Source organism: Kogia breviceps, chromosome 5 (assembly GCF_026419965.1).
Source record: "Kogia breviceps isolate mKogBre1 chromosome 5, mKogBre1 haplotype 1, whole genome shotgun sequence".
In the NCBI taxonomy this organism is placed as follows: Eukaryota; Metazoa; Chordata; class Mammalia; order Artiodactyla; family Physeteridae; genus Kogia; species Kogia breviceps.
In genome coordinates, this window is record NC_081314.1 from 54,944,208 (window position 1) to 54,961,365 (window position 17,158).

Consider the following 17,158-nt stretch of genomic DNA (forward strand, 5'->3'; position numbering starts at 1 on the left):
TCTCACAAGTACCTGTAGCAATTATTGGTTTGAACCAATAATAGTAGTAGTAATAATAATAATCATAATAATAGCAACCAAGTTTGTACCAATAACATCACTTTCATTCACAAAACAACTATTTTGTCAGCATCACATGCCCAGCCCCTTCCTAGTGTTGAGAAAGACACTGAGATGCAAAAGACACATTCCTTGTCCTCAGAGCCTGTCTATATGAGGAGCAAAGATAGCCCAATGAGAAGCAATTAGAAAGACATGAAAAAAAGTTTCCAAAATTAAATTACTGAAATTACTACCCAGAAACAAATATCTTCAACATTATTGGCGTACATTATTCTAGACATCCCCGTCATGTTAATATATGTATATACATATTTTCCTTTTTCTTTCTTTTTTTGACAAAAATGAAAATGTACTATATCTAATCATAGCCTCTAAAAAAGCTTTTAAAAACCCTTACTATAATTGTTCACATTCATCCATTTGTAAACATAGATCTACATCATTTTAACTGGCTGAATATTGTCCCTTAATGGATTTACTTAAGTGATTCCCTATTAGTTAGCATTTACATATATTTTTATGTAGTTACCCAAATATTCATTTAGGATACATTCTTGTGTGTGAAAATACTGGGTCAAAAGTAAGGCATTTGGGCTTCCCTGGTGGTGCAGTGGTTGAGAATCCGCCTGCCGATGCAGGAGACATGGGTTCGTGCCCTGGTCCGGGAAGATCCCACATGCCGCGGAGCGGCTGGGCCCGTGAGCCATGGCTGCTGAGCCTGCGCGTCCGCTGCAGCCTGTGCTCTGCAATGGGAGAGGCCACAACAGTGAGAGGCCCGCATACCGCAAAAAAAAAAAAAAAAAAAAAAAAAAAAAAAAAAAAAAGTAAGGCATTTTCTTTGGGAGATTAAATATAGATATAGATACAGATATAGATATATCTCTCTGTGTGTGTGTGTGCTCCAACTGTCCTTGTGTAAAGTTGTACCAACATTCATTTCTACAAGCAGGGGGCGTGAATGTCCATTCTGAGTATATCATTAAAAAAAATCTTTGCCAATCTCCTGGGTAAGAAGTGGTATCTAATTCTTGTTTTCTTTTGCATTTATATTGTCAGTAAGGTTACACTTTAAAAACATCTTTATTGGTAATTGATATTTATTACTTTGTTAATTGCTACCTTGTCTTAACTCAATCTTTCTATTAATCATTTCACATATTTTCTTATTGATTTATAAAAACTTCATTTCTAAAGGCTACTAAATTCCTTCTCATCGTATATTTCTTAAATTAGCTATTTGCATTTTTTACTTTGATTATTGCATTTTTTGTATTTTTATATTGTAAAGAACTTACATTCAATATTAGATCCTGAATCTTTAATGACGGACATCAAAAAAGTCTTTAAAATATACCTGAATTCAATATCAGCTTTCTCTAAAATATACCTGAATACAATTATAACCATAGATCTACACACATTTTAAACGTATTCAAATATTTTTTGAATTTTCATTTTTCACAGTAAAATCTTTTAAAAATTGTTATTAGTTTTTCATGTTTCCTTTTGTCCTTTATTGTATCTTCATTATTTTATATTTTAGAGCAAAATTGTCTATGGCCAATTAGTTGTGTGGCGAAACTGTGTGGCGAAACTGCTTGTGGTGAAACTGCCTGCAGCAAAGATGTTTAAGCCAAAATACAGGACATGTGTTTACTTCTCTGTAAACCTTAGTTTTGTCAACCAAAAAAATGAAGATAATAATAACGTCTACCTCAAAGAGCTGGAATAGATGATAAGATTCATAAAAAGCAAACAGCATGGTACCTAAAGTATAATAAAAACTCAATAAAGGTAGTCATTAGTGGGGAAAAAAAACAGAGAACCTAACAACTAGTTTTAGGAACAGTCCACATTAAGGGATAGAAGATAGAGAGTTATTCAAGGAAATGGGAGAAAATGTCAAAAACACAATTTATGGATATCATGGAGTAAAGGATTTCAAAGAACAACTGAACTTAGTAATGAGGATAGATAAATGCACTATTCAGTCCTGGGTGTTTTCTATGTAAGAAAAGCAAATTTGGGCAGCACTACATACCCAAAGTTGGTCATCCATGCCTGGTGGGTTCTTTTTGATAAAAGCACCATAGTATGTAGCAATATTCCGGTGATGAGAATATTTCTTCAACATGTTAATTTCTTGTTTGATTTCTTCCTCTTCATCCTATATTAGAACAATAGATATTGTCATGAAAATCCAGTGTCTTTAGTAGGATTCTGTTTTTCATCACCATCTATATCAACTATGCAATAATTTCTTTCTTAAGTTTTTTCTTTTGTGGTAACAAACAAACATAATTACCATATAACTTGACTTTCTTCCTTGACTACAAAGAAAAAAATTACAAGATAACACATTGGCAGTCCAAGGGGGTCTTCTGTTTGTACAGCAAACCAATATAGCAGGCAACCTGCTAGGAAAAAAAAAAAAATTCCTCATCCTTTCACCTGGAAGAGATTAAGGTAGACAAGCTATTAAGATAAGACTCACTCTAGGCCTCTGGGTACTATGTCCATCAAGTACTGATCACTGATCATACCTGGTATAGAGAAGATTAAGAAAAGTGAAAAGAAAAAAAATACAGGCTCTTCGATTTAAAATTTGTTAGGTTCATTTTCTTTGAAGTCTCCTTTTATTGAAGTCCCTGATGGAAGATGATGAAAGTCAGATGGGAAAGGGAGCAAGGGTAAGTTCCCTCCATCTGAGGACGTTCACAAAGCAGGAGTACCCATCTCACCTTCTGGAAAGTACACATGAAAAGAAAGGGGACATGTGGTAGTGCCACGAATGTGAAAAGAAAGAACCCTCCTACAGAGTAAGTTTCCTAATTCAGATTTCACTCATTCCCAGTTTCAATTTGGAGTCCACTAACTTGGGCCTTTTTAAGAGAACCTGACATCACTGGTGAAGAGTGTATGTGTCCTCCCATAATTGTTTTTAAAAATATTTATTTATTTATTTATTTGGCTGCACCGAGCCTTAGTTGCAGCATGCGGGATCTAGTTCCCTGATTAGGGATTGAACCCAGGCCCCCTGCACTGGGAGTGTGAAGTCTTAACCACTGGACCACCAGGGAAGTCCCTCATAATTTTACTTTGAAGTGTACACATCAATTGGACTTTTACATAGTATTTTATTCTTGAGGTTGGTGGAAAAAATTTCTAGCCCAGGAAAACTGTTTTAGATGCAGCAGTAAGAATCTCTGAGTGTAAGATGGTACATGGCCATTACCTGAAAGACCATTCACGGTGTGTCCCTGTCTGTACCCTCACCTCCTCCAGCTACTTGGTCTCTACGCTGCTGGGCCCTTCTGTGGTCTCCCATGAGTGTCTTCTTTCCCTTTCCTCTTCTTCACATAATTTCTACTCATCCTTCCTGACTGAGTTGAATGGACACTCTTGAGGGATGTTTTCCCTAATTCTCTAGGGTAATGTCAAGTCTCCCCACTATATCCTGTCCACCCCCAAACCTGCACACACATTTGTTGGTACTGGGTCATACTGTGTCATAATTGCCCTTTTACTTGACTCCCTTCTCCATGACTTGTAAGCTCTCTTCTGCTTTCAGATCTCACTTCCAGGATCCCTTCCCCAGCAAAGTTCTCTGATCTGCCAGCCTGTGGTTCTAGCCCCAGGGATCGTCACGTGTCTCTTCCTTTGCAGCACCTACCAGAATGGCAATCCACATTTATCTATCTAAACATTTGATTGAAGCCTCTCTTCCCTGTCAATCCATAAAAACTATCAACACAGGGATCCTGCCTGCTTTTGCTCTTTATAAATAACATTCTAGCATCAAGCAAAATGCCTGTGAATAAATATGAATAAAAGAATTAATACCTACAAAAGTTCCAACCACTTACAGCAGCATTCCTTACAGCTTGAAAGGAACTGGTAAAAATAAGAGGAGGAGAGTGGTGAAACGCTGACATTTGCTGACCACACAAAAATAAGTTTTAGTAAAAAGCAATGGAGGTTTGCAAACCTAGGAGAACGTTGTATGTTACATATGACGTGGCTTAACTAAGTCAAAGACTACGTAGTCTCAAAATAGAATGTATGCTTGGGATGCTGAGCTAAGAAGAAGCACGTGGCCTTAACAAAGGAGGGGGAGTAGAGGAGTGAGGGGCTGGGATGGGGGCAGGGGATGGCACATGCTGACCAAAGAAATCTTCCCTGAGGCTATCAGAAACTGCCTACGCCTTCACTGAAAGCCTAAGGAGAGACTGACCTTCACAGCCCTTCAACTTGTTGCAGGACCCTGCAGCAGGCCTCCAAATGTCTGACGATTGTGCATATTAGCTATTTTAAACCCACCACGCGGGGCCTGATAATCGTGGATGAATATAGGATGTGAGCGGATGTACTTTAGGGAAGCCTAGATAAAAGGGGAGAAAACAAACCTGAGGGTTTCTGGGGCAGTCTGGCATCTGCTTTCGATTAAAGAGGCAAGCACATGAGACAGTAAAACACCCGTCATTTTCCAGCGGCCACCGGACAGACTCAGCTTGGGCCATTCTTAGTGAGAAGCGGGGCTGGTACTTCTACAAGTATTTGCTGCCTGCCTCAGGTTCTAAACGGGATGGTGGCTGATGCGGGAGAAAGAGAGGAGGAAAAAGTGCCTAAAAAAGCTCACCGTATCATTAAGGAAACCAGAACTTATGAAACAGTTAAATAACAGTGTGATTCGGTATATAATTAAATCCAAAATAAATAGTATTGGAGACCAGAATGAAGTCAGCATGTTCTCCATGGCTTTGCAAAGGTAAACTGAGGCAACATGGTAATGAGGAAAGCATATGCATTAAGTCAGGAAAATGAGGGGTGGCAGGTGGGGTGCATGTTCAGCTTGAGCTCCACTCCTTTCTGGCGGCGTGATCTCAGGAAAGCAACCTACCTTTTGGAGCCTAATTTTTCTCATCTACAAGTAGATAGAGATTTTTATAATAGTATCAATATTATTATATGTCCCAATCTTCTGTGAAAATTAAATGCAGTATGTGAAAGTTATAAAATATAATACAAAATAAACACTATTATTAATCTTCTCAACCAATAAATAAATAACAAAGGTAGGAGACGGCAGGAATGTAAGTAACTTGAGTTTTAGGTTTAAATTGTTTAAATTCCAAACACAGTTATGGAACCACTGTGGATCATGGTTACGTAGCTCTAATATATAACCTTGATCTTGATCTTATATGACCTTGTGAGCGTGAAATTTATCAGGCCTTCAGGGCTACTGTTTATCCAGATTTCAAGACTAGTGCAATGAAGGCCCTAAGTTACTCAGTGAAACTGAAAGGGAGGCACTTATTATGACCATAAGAATTCATTTAACCCCTTCATAAGCAGTCCAACCTCTTACAATACAGCTCATTGAAGGAGATGGGTTACGGTGCTTTCAAAAGGACGAAACAACAACTGAGGCTAGAATTAGATTACAAAGTTATAAGAAGCTTATCTTCTATTTTGTAAATGGATTACTCTTACGTCTTGAGAATTGACCACTGGGATCAAGCTCACTGGGAAACTAATGACCCCTGGGTCATAGTGAAAAACAAAGTAATGGTACCAAATTGTCACAAATGTTAAAAGGGAGTAATTTTAATAAGCTGAGTCCAATACTCTAGGAAGAACCATTATTTCAATCAGAAGACTTCAAAATCTTGTCCTAGCTGACTTATTATGTAAAGTCAGGCACAGCCATTTAAACTCTCCGAATGCCAGTTATTTTCACCTGTAAATGGGAAAAAGAATACCTATCAAAGTCACCTCCTAAGGCTTAGAAATGATTAAGTGCTTATGTAAGCACAGCTTTATTATCAACATAAAGAAATTGTTTTTTCTCAAGATGACGAGAATCTATTTATTGCTTACTACTTGTGGTAGACTAAAAGGAAAAACGGCCCGATATGCGGCAGCCTCCCACTGAAGAGGTGGAGTCCATTTCCTCTGCTTGTCTCTGGGCTTGGCCATGTGATTTGCTTTGGCCAATGGGACATTAGGAAATGCGACGCAGCAGAGACTTGAAAAGTATTTGTGTGTAGGCGTGGACTTCTCTTACTGCTTGCAGAGAACACTTCTATGTGAAAAAACGAGAACCAGCCTCCTGGGAGATGATAAAACGGGTGAAGAGACAGTGCTTTTCAAATGCAAGGAAACGGATGATTCCAGACAATGCTTTCAAGCCACCGACCACCTCTGATGACTATATGCTGATCACAACCATAAAATATAGCCACAGCCAACCTTATGTAATGTTTTGTCCCAGAGGTTGTAATGTGTATTAGCTCATTTAATATTCAAAACAGCTCTATGAAGTACATGTTTTTAATGATCCCATTGAACAAATAAGGAAAATGAGTTGCAGAGAGTTTATTCCTATTTTAAACGTTAGAGCTAAGATCCAAAGCCAACATTCGTCTGACTTCAAAGTCAGTGCTCTTAATTCTAAACTGAAAACTCCTAGACAGAAGAAAGGCAATTACCTACGGTGACAAAACCAAAGCTGCTAAATCATGAAAGAAGACTTTAGGAGCACCTTAAGCCAGGGCTGAAGAGAAACCTGCCTTTGGTCCTCCAATTAAAGGAGCTTGTTAGCACACACTAATATTTGCTTATGAATGATTCAGGGGATAAAGGAGGGATTTTAAGTTGCATATTTATTACACAGGGGAATATACTTTAAGCACCCACAATATAGTAGGATTTAAAAACACAATTAACGAGACACTTCATATTAGTGTGCTCTGTAACAAAGAGTTTTGCCCAACGTTCAGCTCTCAACCCATGGAAGAGGAATAAACCTGTGTAATTCTTACAACAATCCAAGGGACTGGTCAGTTTGAACTCTCAAGGAGGTATGAGGTGTAGAGACTCATAAATGTGACTACACCCTGATGTTCGGACACTGGCGAGAACCACTTCTGCTCCTGCTTCACCTGTCCTGCTCTACACAGCGGTTGCTGGCATCAGGCAGGTTTTTGTGTTAACATGTCTACCATTTTCACTTTCATCGCAGACTCTATGTGACAAAAAATTGAAGACAAGTTATTGTTAAAGAATCATAGGGCTTCCCTGGTGGTGCAGCGGTTGGGAGTCTGCCTGCTAATGCAGGGGACACGGGTTCGAGCCCTGGTCTGGGAGGATCCCACATGCCGCGGAGCAACTGGGCCCGTGAGCCATGGCCGCTGGGCCTGCGCGTCCGGAGCCTGTGCTCTGCAACGACAGGCCGCGATAGTGAGAGGCCCGCATACAGCGATGAAGAGGGGCCCCCACTTGCCACAACTAGAGAAAGCCCTTGCACAGAAATGAAGACCCAACACAGCAAAAATAAATAATTAATAAACTCCTACCCCCAGCATCTTCTTAAAAAAAAAATCATAGACTATTAGAGTTTGTAGGGATTACTAACATCTTCTAAAATGTGATTTTAAAAAAATTTAATAATTTGTAGCACTAAAATCCCTTTCTCCAACAGAAATTTTATTCAGGATGCCAATATACAGCCTCAACAAAGACTAGACTTCTAAAATCAGTAAACATTTATTTTTATAAATTAAACTATTATATGTAGTACACACAGCTATATTTAAAATGGATAACCAACAAGGACCTACTGTAGAGCACAGGGAACTCTACTCAATATTATGTAACAACCTAAATGGGAAAAGAATTTGAAAAAGAATAGATACTTGTATATGTATAACTGTATCACTTTGCTGTACACCCAAAACTAACACAACATTGTTAACCAACTATACTCCAATATAAAATAAATAGTTTTAAAAAAAGAAACAAAGGATGACTAAACTCTTAAAAAAATTAAACTATGTAATATCTAGATATAAAGTTAATCAATGACAACAAAGGAGCTATTTTAGTGAAGACAAATTTAGAATTTTTGAAAGAAAAAGTCACACATCAGCTTCAATATCTTATTAATTTTCAGTTTTGTTTTGGTTCCAAAGGATAGAGAAAATCTACATTTCCTCAGATAGGTAATTGTAAGTGGTAACAATTACTCTTAAAAAGCATGCCTTAAAATTTCAGTGGAAAATTCATACTGAATGACATTCTGCACACGAATGGAGTAACCCAGATTACAAATTGAAAAGTTGCTGTTTTCTTTTATTTTTTAATTTATTTTATTGAAGTACAATTGACTTATAATGTTGTGTTAATTTCTGCTGTCCAGCAAAGTGATTCAGTTATACATATATGTACATATTCTTTATCATATTCTTTTCCATTATGGTTTATTACTGGATATTGAATAGAGTTCCCTGTGCTATACAGTAGGACCTTGTTGTTTATGCTTCCTATATATAATAGTTTGCATCTGCTAATCCCGAACTCCCAACCCAGCCCCTACCCCACCTTCACTGCCCCTTGAGAAGTTGCAATTTTCTAGTGTGTTCAAAGTTGGTATATAACATTGAGTTTGAGGGTTTTTTAAAAAATCAGTTTAAACATTAAATGAGACTTAGGCATGTATGGATCCTCTAACATTATCTCAAGGTGGGTAAGCACCTGCAAACTATATATTTACAGATCTAAGGAAAGAGGTCTAGCATGATTCAACGAGTTGCCCAAGCCTGTATTTCTTCATTGCGGCACTGATAGAACTTGGGTCTTTGCCACAGCATACTGCAAGCAGCACTTGGATTTGTTGTATATGTTAACCCTAAACTAAATGAATTCATTCAATAAATATTTATCTGCTACTCTATCCCAGGCACAATGCTAAATAATAATAATAATAATATAATACAGTCATCCCTCAGTATCCATAAGGGATTGGTTCCAGGATCCTCCATGGATACCAAAATCCACAGATGTTTAAGTCCCTTATGTAAAGTAGCATAGCACAGTCGGCCTGCCATATCCATGGGTTACACATCCTCAGATTCAACTAACACTGCGAATACAGAGGGCCGAGTGTAATACAACAATGGACATAAAACATTCAAGCTCTTCCACAATGAAACTTACTATAGTCTCGTGGGGAACACAAATGGAAATCAAAGAATGATACAGATACATGCAAAATTACTAACTTGAGAGGTATGGGTAGCTGATGTAATTAGGGGCATGAGGGGAGAGAGCCGAAAAAATCCAAGTGTGAGCTGAATTTTAAAAGCCATGCAGGAGGTTACCCAGTTAGGGGAAAGAAAAAGCATAATGTGATGTGACCGAGGAGGGACTGGTTTCCTGGCAGAGAAACAGTGATTACCAAGGCCCTGTAGCTGGACAGGGTAGGGCATATTGTCTCCTATGGGAATCGTTGGCACCATGGAGAGAAAATTAAAAATGTCTACAAGAGATGTCATAATAGTAACAATGTGCACTAAACACTGTGTTCTACATATTGCCCTCAAATGCTTAATTTATTTATTTATTTATTTATGGCTGTGTTGGGTCTTACTCTTCGCTGCGGTGCGCGGGCTTCTCATTGCAGTGGCTTCTCTTGTTGCAAAGCTCGGGCTCTAGGCACACGAGTTTCAGTAGCTGTGGTGTGCAGGCTTAGTAGTTGTGCCTTGAGGGCTCTAGAGGCACAAGGCTCAGTAATTGTGGAGTACAGGCTTGGTTGCTCTGCGGCATGTGGGATCTTCCCGGACCAGGGATGGAACCCGTGTCCCCTGCATCGGCAGGAGAATTCTTAACCACTGCGCCACCAGGGAAGTCCCTCAAATGCTTTATAAATAACTATATTTCCTTCTCACACTAAATGTATGAGAGAAGTATTATCCATATTTATACATGTGGAATAAGGAGAGGTTAAGAAACATGCCAGGGATAAGAGAGACAGGAAGTGTCAAAACTAGGGTAAACCCAGATGAGTGACAGTTTGCAGTGCTCTTCTTTACCACTAGGCTAACCTGCTCTCTCTTTAGTAGGAAGTAGTATCCCTTAGAGAGGCAGACAACACGAGGGGACATGCATCCTTCTCACACCCAAGCCTGCACTGATGTATGACTCCCAAGAGGACTATTAATTTTAAAAATAGGTTTTAACCCTAGGAATGTTTTCATTCATTTAAAATCTATGATAAATGAGATAGCTTTTGCAGCAACATGGATAGACCTAGAGATTATCATGCTAAGTGAAGTCAGAAAGAGAAAGACAAATATTGCTTACATGTGGAATCTAAAATATGATATAAATGAACCTGTCTAAGAAACAGAAACAATCACAGACATAGAGAACAGACCTGTGGTTGCTAGGGTCGGCGTGGTGTGGGAGGGTTGGGAGTTTGGGGAGTCTGGAATTAGCAGATGCAAACTATTATATATAGGATGGATAAACAACAAGGTCCTACTTGTCCTACTTGCACAAGGAACTGTATTCAATATCCTGTGATAAACCAAAATGGAAAAGAACATGAAAAAATATATATATATGTGTGTGTGTGTATATATATATATATATATATAAAATGGAATCACCTTCTAGAACAGCAGAAATTAACACAATATTGTAAATCAACTGTACTTCAATAAAATTAAAATAAACAAATAAATGAGATGGCTTATATCCTCAAGAATCCTCCACCTACAATTCAGGTAACAGCCCACAGGAATCGGAATGGGTCTTCTTTTCTGATGGTATTAACAGTGTAAATGATAATGTCTTCCCTTTTGTCTTTGGTTACTGGAAAAAATAACTATCAAATTCCCTGTAGCTTGTAATTTGGATCTGTTTTTCTTCATCTGGCTTTCTAGTCTTTATATTTTCTCTGGTCTCTTGTTTTTACAAATATAATATCATTTTGTATAGCATCTACTATGTGCCAGGTCCTAGGTCAGCAGGCTCTGCAGGAGGTACCAAGATGGATAATGCACAGTTCCTGTTCTGGGCTCATTAAAGTCAGCAGGCTTTAAACGAGAAAGAGAGGACTCTTCATAAAAGGAAAACTAAAGGTGAGCTTCATGTCATTCAGAAAGCCAACGTATTGATGAGGAGGTCAAGCCTCAAAAGAGCTCAACAAGAGGGAACCAAGTAAAGTCAAAAGAGGGACCTAAATGTGAGATGGGAAAGATGTGCTGGCATGCAAAGGAGAGCATGGATCTACGAAAGGAGACCCCCGCTGTCCACGATTGAGGGACTTGGTAACAAATCTGGATTTGAATGGCCTGCTTAATGATTCCAGGCACCTCAACCTCTGTGGGCCAATCTCCTTACCTTCATGCATCTCGATCCAACTAGGGGGATAAAAGAACTAACTGTAGTTTTGATCAAATACTTTGAGGTACACAAATGAAAGGCACTACTAAAAACAAACCATCACAATGGAAAAACACTTCTAACAACTAGTGCACCTAACTGTTCACCTTCATTAGTGTGGGGTATAGACAGGAGTCCCCAGGTCCATTTTTTGCTCTTAAGCAATCTCTGTAGCATGCATGCATACACATACTACAAGGCCACCCACTCAGCACGCATGCACACGTGCAGAGATCCAGACACGCATAAGCTACCAAAAGGGGTGTAATCAGTATGTAAGGAGAAATGCTGAAGTGTGCATGGAGTAAGCAGCTCAGCTTGTTCATTTTTAGGACTTAGAAGCTTTCCAAGTTCTACGTGCTGTACAACACACAGAATTGAGATGCTGGAAATAGCCCCAAAGGTGGAGGGTATTATGGAGACAAAAAAAAATCTGTTTATCTTTTCTCTGTTAAAAGTTCTTATCATGTGCTTTATCTAACCGGTCTTTCTGCTAACTTTATCTACTTGAAAAGTCCCAAAGAGGTGTCTAGAAGGGTCTCTGCAGCAGAAGAGCCTGGGGTGGGGTTTCCCAGGCTTTGCTGAGAGTCAAGCTTCCACAGCTGGGAACACCCCTCTCGGGCCCTACCAACCTCACCTACCTCTCATGTAGTTGTTACTTTATCAGGGAACGAACATACTGGCCACCTAGATAGGTCAGTTTCCTTCTTAAATTGTCCCTTAATACTCTCTGTACAGTCCTTGAAAGTTAATCAGAACTGTCAAATAACTGTTCAACTGTTTGTTAAACATCTTTCACTCACACTGGAATGTAAGATTCCAGAAGACAGTGCCTGTGTCTGTCTTATTCACCGCTATCAGCCCAGAGCATAGCACACTCATTCATTCTTAAGTGAATGAATAAATGAATTATTGTGATTTCAGTCTTCAGCTTCTGGAATCCAGCCCCACTTTCTCTCCTGGATCCTGCTCTACACTAAGTCATTTTGACAGTTACCTGTTGTTCAGGGTAAGACTAATAACTTTGTAACTGAGGTAGTGAAGACAGGGCTGAGTCAAACTATTTACATATATTGACAATGAGCTAACCCACATATGGCATGTACAGCATGTGGTTCATAGCACAGGCTACCATCCCCAGCTACAGAAGTCCAATGCACATCATAACATCCTCTCCTCATTCCTATTGCCTGCCCCATGCAGGCACACTCACTGCCTCTTACCAGGACTAATATTTAGTGAGGAACTGTTATGTACCAAGCACTAGACATTATATAATTTTAGTCTCAAAACAAGTTTGCAATGTTTGTATTCCCATCTAACAGATAAGAAAAATGAGATTCAGAAAAGTTAAAAAATTTGCCCAAGGGCAGTAAGGAGAGGAGTGGGTGTGAACCCAGCTCTATCTGAATCTGAAGGCCATGCTCTGGTGATGCCCCCCGATGCCCAATCCCCATCTCTCATTCTTAGTAACAGGGCTGTGGGGAAGGTGGGCACACCCTGACTGGCTGGATTTGAATTCCAACTCTGCCATTTACTGTCTGTGGCGCTTGGGCAAGTTATTTAGGACTTTTTGCTTTCAATTAATTCCTCATTTGTAAATTGGATATTATTAGCACTGCTCCTTTAATGGGAACTGTTTCAAGGATTAAATGAGTTAGTGTATATTGTATTAACTACTAAGAACAATGCTTGGCACATATAAGCAATCAATGATAGCCATCTTTATTTTTGACTCTGGCTGTTGTTGTTGTTATTACTGTTACTAATATTACCTTCTATGCTAACAATCATTCCACTGAATTGCCCTCCCTTTGGGAAGGAGAAATCAAATGTGCCTGGAGCAGCATGTCCCCTGATTTCTCCCAGTAACTGAAGATGAAAAGATTTTTTTTTTTTTTTTGGTTCAATTTCAGCAAACATTCAATGAGCCCATTAACTATGGGCAAAGCACTCCACCAGAAACTACTAGAAGAAGGCTGCTTCCTTACTTTTCAAAGAGAGATGGAGACTGGTTGAAAGCTTCACCCACAGGAATTCAGTAAGTGAGACAGAAATAGAAACTCAATCAAACAGGGCTTAAGATGGATCCTTCTAGTAGGCAAATCCCAGCCTGTTACTTTACTATTTAACTTCTGGCTTCCACACTGGCTCTAGCAGTGGTGTGAGGACGGGGCCAGGACTGACAGCCTCCCGCCCCTTGTAAAAAACAACCCTCCTTGTATCTTCTATCTAATGGGTTTTTGCTTAAGACTCTTTGCTCTCAGGGTTCTACTGGGAAAATTAAAAAGTTTGAAAACCTTGTAATGTCCTTGCCACAGCATTCAATTCCCTCATGACCTGACCCTAACTTGTCTAGATTCCCCTTGTATCACTCTCTCCTCAGCACATTTTTTATACTAAAACTAAACTATGTGATAGTTTCCAGAACATGTTCCACCTCTCTCAGCCTCCATGCCTTGGCACAGATTGTTTTCTTGGCCAGGAACGTTCTCGTCTGATTGTCCTCCTGGGCTTAATTACTACCCCTCACAGTCACATCCAACTTTATATGTTATTTTATTTATGACTTATACGACTTTATTATAAAATGGATTAGCTTTACTTACAAATATTTAGAGCAAGGTTGTATTATTGTCAGCTCCCCTTCAAGCAAAGAACCACTTTGTCATTTTTGAATTTCAAGTATCTGTCATAAAGTAGGTGTTTAGTAAATGTTTATCACATAAATTAATAAAATTAAACACTAAATACCCTTCTATGTTAAATGAAGACCTATGGCAGTGTGAGAAACAGGGTGGACTTAAAAAGTAGAGTTAAAATACTCAGGTTGAAATATTCACTCCACGATTTACATGTTACATTGAGCAAGATACTTAACATGCCTGGTTTTCTCATCTCTATAATGGAACTAATGATGGAGTCTGGTGGTTGTTAAGGTCATTCAGTGAATCAATATACAGAAAGTATTGTAAAGAGTTCTGGCACATAATAATCACTCCATCAATGTTAGCTACCATTATTATTATTTCAGGCTGAAATATAAAAAATGTAACTACAGAAGCACTTTACTTAAGGACTAAGTCAGTTTTAAATACCTCTACTAAAATGATCTGATCTTACAGTAATACATTGAATTCTCTTGTTTTTCCCTGCCCAGTTTCTATCCTACCCTTTGCTTAAACAGTTCTTAGGCTTTTGTTTGAGGAATTCTTTCCAACTCTCAGTCCTTGTGGTAGGTTCCAGGGCCAGGCACCCAACCCAGATGTGGCTGGAGAGAAACAGGGTTTGGTTGTCGGATAGTGAGGTGACCCAAGCTGGGCCACTGATGTTCACACTGGCACTCTTGCTGGGACTAAGGGTAATGAAGTAATTAGAACATAACCCTGGAGCTGCTGGTAGAAAGAAAGCAGAGCCCACAGATGGAGAGATACAAAATTCCTAATCAGTCATGTGACTTCCTAGAGCTTGCTGAGCCTTTTCTTTTTTTTTTTAAAAATATACACAAGACACTAAATTGTGTTTTCAGCTTCATCTAGTCTGAGTGGGGCTTTGGTACTACGACCCAAAGTGTCCTGAGTGATGATCACAACCAGTCATTGTAAAGATGAAAGCCTATGACAGTAAGTTATTATCTTATTAAGTCCTACATGGGCTTCAAGGTGTCATTGTAAAGGGACTAGTTTACATCAGAAATTTTGGTTCAAATGAAGATGGGTATTATTTGCAGGATTATCAAAGAATCATGGTCTTTTCATACTTGGTAGCCAGAAAGCCGTAAATACAAGTCCCTAGAAAAGTGTTCCCCTGACTTTGGTGTGCATGAAGCTCCTTGAGGAGCTTGTAGAAAAGGCAGGTTCTTCCACCCGGAAATTCTGCAGCAAGCCCAGGAATCTGCCTTTCTGATGAACACTCCAGAGGTGCTGACAGTCCGTAAATGCTGGTCGTCCACCTTGAGGAACACTACCCAAGAGGGTCCAATTTTGTTTAGATGATTAAAGTACACAAATCCAGCTGTGAAGAAATCCCCAGAAAGTGACAAAATGCAGAAATTCTCATAATTATTTCAGAAACTGAAAGAACTTCAAAGACTGAGTCTGAGTTTAAGCCCTAATTCTGAAGCAAATATTAGCAAATTTGGAAGTGTCTCAGCTGTAAATCAGAAGAACATAAGCATTATATCCAGTTTTCTCTATGGTTATTTTCTTTTAAAAAAGGAAATGGTATAGAAAGAAAACAATAATTTAAAAATTGATTTCAAGCTTATAGTTTTATCAAATTCATTACGATAAACTATAGTAACTTCGCAGTAGATCACTGCAAACAATTAACAAAGATGACCTTTGAGAATTCATCTCAGAGCAGCTATAATGAGCACAATTATAATAATTGGTAAGAAGCTTTTGCAGAGTTCCATAATACACAAAAGACAACATGACAAAATGAAGTAGATTGTTTTTTGAGGACACCACATGAGCTTCACAAAGGAAATTTTATGTTGACTGTGATGTGTAAGGGGTGATACAAAAGTCATTTGATGCTGGATCATACACCATGGGAAATAAGAAAACCACTTCCTGATGTGTATCCATGTTTGCCTTTGTTAGGGGTCAGCGGTTACATAATGGTCAATGATGTGCCTAAATCAAGGAACTATCCAGCCCTTTCAACAGAGGTTCCCCCGAGAGAATTAAGCCTAAATACTATAAAGCATCCATTGTAAGCAATGGATTGACTCTCCTATGCATTGAAAATGGTGCTAGCTCTGTACCATGCTGGGGAGAATTGAGAAAATAGATTCTAAATCATTTTCTGTAGGTCTCAGTTGCCTTGTGAAACCCAGTTTGGAGAGGCTAACTGACACTGCTTAAACTGAAAATACATACTCTGGGATAAACTGTTGTGTAACTGTTTTGAGTCCAAGCAAGGTGGTCTAGAAATAGTAAATGATTCTTTGAACAATTTAAAATCTCACAAACAGAACCAGAGAAAGTGATATTCGGTGCTCTCAAGTCATACTTTGTGCATCAATATACAGCTTTGTACACTGAGATTAATGACGTCAGTGGAACTCAACTGTAGTTCTGCAGACCCACACAACAGAACTTTACAGAATTAATGTCTTGGGCTCCATCCACATCCATTAGTTGTTCAACTGCCAAGTGCATTACATTATGTGGAGATCCTATTCAATTCAAGGAAAATACAGTAGTATGACTTTAGCAGAATTGCAAAATAAATTCTGATTTGTTTTGTGCTGGGAGCTCTGTAAAAGATTTACACATTTCTATTGGGTTTCTGTGTACAGACTGATAGTATCTGATCTTGATTTCTGTGTCAGATCCTGCTAATTAACAATACAAGTATCCATTCTCTCTTCATTCCTGACTAATAATAGAACCCAAATTAACTGGACAGGTTGGTAGAATGAAAGGCCACATTTCCCAGCTTCCTTGCAGCTAGGTAGCCAATGACTGCAGAAGTAAATAGAAACGTTGTATGCCAGTAGAAAAATTTTCACTGGAAGGGGCTGTCTTCTGTACCCTCTGCTCCCACCCCCTCCCCACGCTGCCTTTTTTTTGCCTGCCAAAGAATGTCATCAATGGAAATCCAACAGTTACCTTAAATCACAGAACTGACCTTAAGTGTGGAAGCCATGTGTCAGAATGATGGAGCAGAAAGATAAAAACACCCCCCTCCTACTCCATCACGTTGCTGTTACACATCCCTGGACTGTCGCCCCTAGACTCCTTTAACATGAGAGAGCATAACACTTCCATCATACTTAAGCCTCTGTTGTTTGGAATTTTCTCTTGCAAGTGGCAGAACCTAAACCTTATTAATATAATCTACATGTATTTTC

At 38.9% G+C, this 17,158-nt stretch overlaps 1 protein-coding gene across 13 annotated transcripts in view; it reads right to left on the reverse strand.

The window, feature by feature from the left end:
- Positions 1-17,158, reverse strand: part of TNIK (TRAF2 and NCK interacting kinase) — a 412,179-nt gene that overhangs the window by 147,390 nt on the left and 247,631 nt on the right. For all 13 annotated transcript variants that reach the window (XM_059065360.2, XM_059065365.2, XM_067034013.1 and 10 more), the window contains exon 4: positions 2,105-2,230. In XM_059065360.2, the coding sequence (XP_058921343.1) occupies positions 2,105-2,230 (126 nt within the window). The remainder of the gene's footprint in view (positions 1-2,104; positions 2,231-17,158) is intronic.